This window comes from Nuphar pumila, chromosome 2 (genome assembly GCF_984573655.1).
Source record: "Nuphar pumila chromosome 2, dmNupPumi1.hap1.1, whole genome shotgun sequence".
In the NCBI taxonomy this organism is placed as follows: Eukaryota; Viridiplantae; Streptophyta; class Magnoliopsida; order Nymphaeales; family Nymphaeaceae; genus Nuphar; species Nuphar pumila.
Window position 1 is genome coordinate 13,917,350 of NC_143250.1, and position 6,000 is coordinate 13,923,349.

The following is a 6,000-nucleotide window of genomic DNA, read 5'->3' on the forward strand; positions in this document are numbered from 1 at the left end:
TAATGATGCTATGAATAAATATCAAAGTGATAACTGATCAAAATGATGAATAAGCTCATTATAATTTGATCTTCTTCAAATTTTGGGAAAATCTTCAAGAGCTTGAGAAAAATAAGAGACATGTTGGAAGAACAGTAGTTATCAAAATGCTGGTTATGTTATCTAGAGTATAAAATGTAAAATTGAATAAAATGACCTATCAAATAAGTCAAGTATAAGCCACTATTGTGGTTGTGTGAAGTGTGAACCTTAGTAACTGATTATATCAATCTCTTTCCATAATTGAACTCTTCTGAGTTGTACTTGAGTGAGTGGATTGTCTAACTTGCCAGGTTTGGATGATCCTTGGTCAAGAATTGGAACAAAATGATCCTTGCATATGTCATGACAATATCATGACCTGGCTACATGGTCAAATCAGATTGGTTTGGCGATTCCTGATCTGATCCATTGGTGCTGCGAACTATGCCTTTTAGAGCTTTGTCTGATCTTAAATAAAACTTTGTGAACTAGGCTTGAAATGTTCCATTCTATGTCACATGACTACTGGCGCAAATATAGATACAATTTCAACACAGGGCACAGATTCGAGCATTTTGAAAATGTAGGACACAAGGAGACAGACACACAAATACATTCAGGTGGTTGTCTATGAGAATTATAGTTTTAGCTAAAATAATTTAAGAGGCATAATATTTTAATTAAAATATTTTTTGTATGCAATAACAGTTTAATTGTAGTTAGGAAAGATATTCATTAGAATAATTTAATATAGTATAGATGCCCTTGTGAAATTTAAAGAAAAAAGAAACTAATCTCATGTGATACATGAAAATATGAGATGGCACCATTAATAAGAGAGAGAGAGAGAGAGAGAGAGAGAGAGAGAGAGCGATGCGTGGAAGTGCCATTAATACAAGGTATGCAGTATTATAAGGATTACAAAATTGTAGTTAGGAAAAGTATTCATTAGAATAAATTAATATAGTAGGGATGCCCTTGTAAAATTTAAAGAAAAAAAACTCACTAATCTCCTGTGATACATGAAAATATGAGAGAGAGAGAGAGAGATGCATGGAAATGCCATTAATATAAGGTATGCAGTATTATGAGGATTACAAAATTGTAGTTAGGAAAAGTATTTATTAGAATAAATTAATATAGTATGGATGCCCTTGTAAAATTTAAAGGAAAAAGAAACTCACTAATCTTCTGTGATACATGAAAATATGAGAGTTTGAGAGAGATGCGTGGAAGTGCCATTAATATAAGGTATGCAGTATTATGAGGATTACAAAATTTTAGAATAAAAGTGAATACTACAAGTTGTTGACCATGTCTGATGTGGTCAGAATACTGTTGATAATGTTAGACACAGTTATGACCATCTCATACACAAATTGAGGGGTACCCTGTGTAGCACGACAAATCTTGGCATATTTTTGGGGATACTTGCAAATATTTGTTTGTCTGATGTGGTAAAAACATTGTTGATAATATTATACACAGTTACGATCGTGTCATCCACAAATCAAGGGGTACACTCTGTAGCATGCTGAATTGTGTCATGTTTTTGGGGATACTTGCAAATATTTGCATGTCCTTGTGATATAGTTTCTGTTTAGTAGTCACCTGTTTGAATTGGAGAGAGAGAGAGAGAGAGAGAGAGAGAGAGAGAGAGAGAGAGAGAGAGAGAGAGAGAGAGAGGTGTGTGTGGAAGAAAATATCAAAAGTAATGAGACTTTGTTGTGAAATAGCAGGTGTTAAATGAAATAGCTGGTTGGTAACGTTGCACTAGCATAACTCAGGGGTCTTCGGTTCAAATCACATAGGGTTTATTCCCAGCATCACTATTAAAAGAAAAGGTTGTGAAATATGATAATATAGGATTCAAACTGTGAAGGTGGTTGTGAAAGGGAGTTGGAGAATTTGTGTTTCTCCACTTAATCTTCATAAATGCTGACATCATCTCTTGATTCAAAAGCTACTCAGAGGATATGGTGTCTTATCCCACATATGGGCTATATACGATGTGGGAAACTGCTGTGTTGGTGTTCATCAAGAATAGCATATGTAGCTGAATGTTGCCCAAAAGCATTTTTTTCTACAGATTATATTTTGTTTTTACTTTATTTCTTTCTGGTATTTTCAGGTGACTACAAATCCAAGTGCAGTTGGCGGATGTAGTTGCAAAAGCTCATTTATGGTGAAGTAGTTAAATTCCAATGGCTGGAGTTGGAGATTGGTTTGTCCATTACCCCTGCCTGTGCCAAAGCCTTTATACACTGAACCCTCTTACTGTAATTTTTTGTATTCGGGATTTGTAACCCTCCTTTATCTGTAGTATTTATCAGCATCTCTTTCTCATATGTATTGTTTATATTTGAATGATCAGGAAAGCTATTGATATATTTTACTCTGTAAAACTCTCTAAAGCATTGGGCTGATTTTGGATAAATTTATTTGTGTACATAATCCTGCTAATTTTGTTTTCAACCAGTTTAGCCAGTGTATGATGCATCATGCAGGTTGTACACACAGATGCACCTGTACACAAAGAGGCAAAGGACAAAAAAGGAATTTATGCAAGGATCACTTCTTAAAAGCAGTAATAATTTCAAAAACTGATTGGACGAATCGGCACAACTTTCTAATGTTTCTCTTATTGTTTAAAGTGACTTAGAATTAATGGCTGAAGCTATAGATTTTAATGCTCAGATTTAGTTGTGAGTCTGACTTCTAGTTGCGATCTTATGATGGCATTTGCTTGATTAAATGTCATGTTGAATATCAAACATGAATTTTGCATTTCATGCATCAATCACTTTGAGCAACATATTTTTGGGATGATTCAGGATTCATCAAAGTCATTTCTAACAATTGATGGAGATGATTGTCTATTTAATAATCAGTTTCAAGGGAAGAAATCCCAATTTTTTTGCTTAGAAATATGTTCAGACTAAATCATGTTTTTCCCAAAATTTGAATAAGATTAACCTCATTAAGTTAAATTGATCAACTGTCCTATGGTGCATTCTAAGGCCCCAATTTATTTCATGCAGTATAATTTATCTATACTGGTCTCTTCCATACTAACAATTTCAAACTTCTAACTATTCAAACTATTGCAGCAGAAAATTTTTCAGTATAAGCTATGTAGAATGTTATTCATAGGTGAAACTGCACCATCCTAGTGATGCCAAAAAGAGTCATGCAAACCATCGGACATTAGGGGACATTTAAAACTATGTAAAAGGCCATCACATAGTACTCTGACTAGATATAATTCCAATTTGTGGCTTCATATAAGACTACCAATGGCATCTGACTTCATCCAAAGCTGATTCTGAGATGACAACACATGTACCAGGGCCCCCCCCTAATGACTCCCATAGGCCTATCAGGCTACTCTGATAGGACCTGACCCTGGCTGGCCCCAGTGCAAAGCATGCAGTTGCTATAGTCTGATTAGAGTTGCACTCACTATAATGAACAGATCAATTCATGTTCAATGGACTAAATTTATTCTAAGAAACACTCATAATCTATGGTAATTGATAGTAACAAACTATAGTATTTTATTGCCAAAGATCTAGAGGCACTTTGGCATATACTGCATAGCAGGTTATCAAGAAATCACCGAAGCAATCTTAACATCCTTCAGATCATAGTCACGGGAAGCTTCTTGCTACATGGGGAAGCTTGAGAAGTGCACTTTGAAAGCAGGAAACTCATTTCTCTGAAAGGAGAAGGAACCTTGGAAAACTCATTTCCGAAATATGAGAAACCCTCCTCTTTAGTGGGAAGCCTGTTTCTCCCTCATTTCCCAAATCGATTCCTTCTTGTTTCCTTAACTTTTCCCTCTTGCTTCTTTTCTCTTCCCACTCACTTTCCCCTTCCTAAGTTTTTCATATTCAATTAGTAATAATTTTATTTTTTTATAACAAGCTTGTGTGCTGATTTTATATCGTTTTATACTTGTTTTTATTTCATTTTTGCTTTCACTCGCACTTCATAGTGCTTCCTGTGCTTCCTTTTCATTTCTCACGTGTTTGGAAAATTGCTTCATAACTCTATCCTGCTTTCTTCTTCATACTACTTTTTAATGCTCGCTTCCCCTCTTCCGCTTCACACATCGCTTCTCGTATCCATTTCATTTTTTGGTAACTATGCTGCAGTCTATGGGATGCCAAACAGTCATACTAACCATAGGATGATAGCAGACAGTCACAATAATGTAAGGCCTTATGATCCTCCAAGTTAAATGCACTACAATATTATAAGGCTTTGTGCAAGGCTGCCAATGTGTTGCATATGACCTGAACCAAACCAGTTTCTGACATGACATGGCTTGGATCCTGTCCTGTCCAAATGAGTCAAAAAAGGTTTATTAGGTTGTGTTTTAGGGCTCCTATCTACTTCTACCCAGATCAAGATCTAATTCATGTCTGATTCCTTAATTTGGGAAAAAAGGGGATTTTACCATGTAAGGCTAGGCTCCTTATACACTGGGTATTAGACATGCACCTGCATCAGAAAGGTCCCTCGGTGTCTAGACCAAATGCAAACCCGCCTGAGTTTGAGTTGTCCCATTCCATGCACATTGGGTATGTAACATGTTGGTATTCATGTCAAACCATACCCTTTTTTTTATTGATAAAATGGAAAACCACACCTATGCTCATCACTAACAAAAAAGACCAATCATCCACTGCTCCTTTTTGTTTAACCAACTTGGCAATTATTAAGCATTATTTGGTCCCAATTGGCTGTGCGACCATTGCATAGGAATACCATAATTTAAAAGTTTGGTCAGGATGTGCATTTTAGCATCATGTAAACTTGATGAATCAAAACATTATGGAAAACCTTATGAGCAAAACACATTGAACCACATATTCTTTTGGGTTATTCATGGAATTCGTTAAATTGGTCACTTTCACACAATGCCTTAATGTTTCCTAAACATTTCAAGTTGAATTTTAACAAAAACCAATGCAATTATCATGCTGTGATATATCAGTGAATGGTTATGAGAGGACATGATCAATGATCCTATGTCTAGTGAAATGGTTTTGGATACCACGTATCTTGTGTACCACTAAAATAAGAAAGAAATCAGTATGAAATACAATTTGTTTGGATTGCATTTGACACTTTCCTTATCAAGTTTAGATATTGCCCCAGCACCTACCAACACTTGGTCAAGGGAGAAGCCTTTTAGTGCTGCTTGCGCACATCAGGAGAGCCGTATCTGGACTCTATTTTTCGACTAGTCTACTCGGTCAATTGTATGCTTCATGTTTAAAGTTAACATTCACAATTATATTTCTTGCATTAACTGTGTGGGTTCCAAGCATGGACTAGCATTGATTGCCATCTATAAAAGTTAGATGGTTGGGATGCTAAAAGTAGGAAGATGCTTGGGAATATATACAAAATATCATTCATATTACTGCATCTTAAGATGGAGAGGTTTTCAGGGGTGATTATTTGTGTATTTGTTAGGGTTGGGTTAGCTGAGCTGCTTGTGTTCAGCTCATAAAAAGCTCATTCAAACTTTTAAAATAGGTTCAGCAAGCAGAACATGGAAAATAGGTGTTTGGCTCAGCTTGGCTTGTATAAAAGTATAAGCTCATAAAGTAGTAATGAATTTAGATGTATTTTATATCATGTAATATGGTATATAACGTTTGATTGAAGCATTTTGTTTGCAAGCAATAGGTTTAGAGCTAAAATCTTATTGCTTCCAGATCTGAAAAATGTATTTTTTTGCAATGTAACTTCTAATTCTGAAACAATGTATTTTTTTCTGTAAAAAGCCAGCTTGAAGTCGGATCAACTCACCACAAGAATGAGCCAAGCCTGAAAACTTGAAGCTTTATTCATTCAACTTGTTTACCAGCTCTGGTAGTCACCAGGGTTGGTAAATGTGCTGTATGAATGAAGCTTGCCTTGTGGACTTATATAAGCACAAGTTTAGGCCTTGGCTCACGCCAT

The 6,000-nt window shown here is 35.5% G+C and overlaps 1 protein-coding gene across 1 annotated transcript in view; it reads left to right on the forward strand.

The window, feature by feature from the left end:
• LOC149844819 (iron-sulfur assembly protein IscA-like 2, mitochondrial) overlaps window positions 1-2,474 on the forward strand; it is a 28,709-nt gene extending 26,235 nt beyond the window's left edge. Inside the window, exon 4 of the mRNA XM_089997352.1 lies at window positions 2,153-2,474. Coding sequence (XP_089853478.1) covers window positions 2,153-2,215 — 63 coding nt within the window. The 3' untranslated portion in view covers window positions 2,216-2,474. The remainder of the gene's footprint in view (window positions 1-2,152) is intronic.
• Window positions 2,475-6,000: the final 3,526 nt, after the last annotated feature.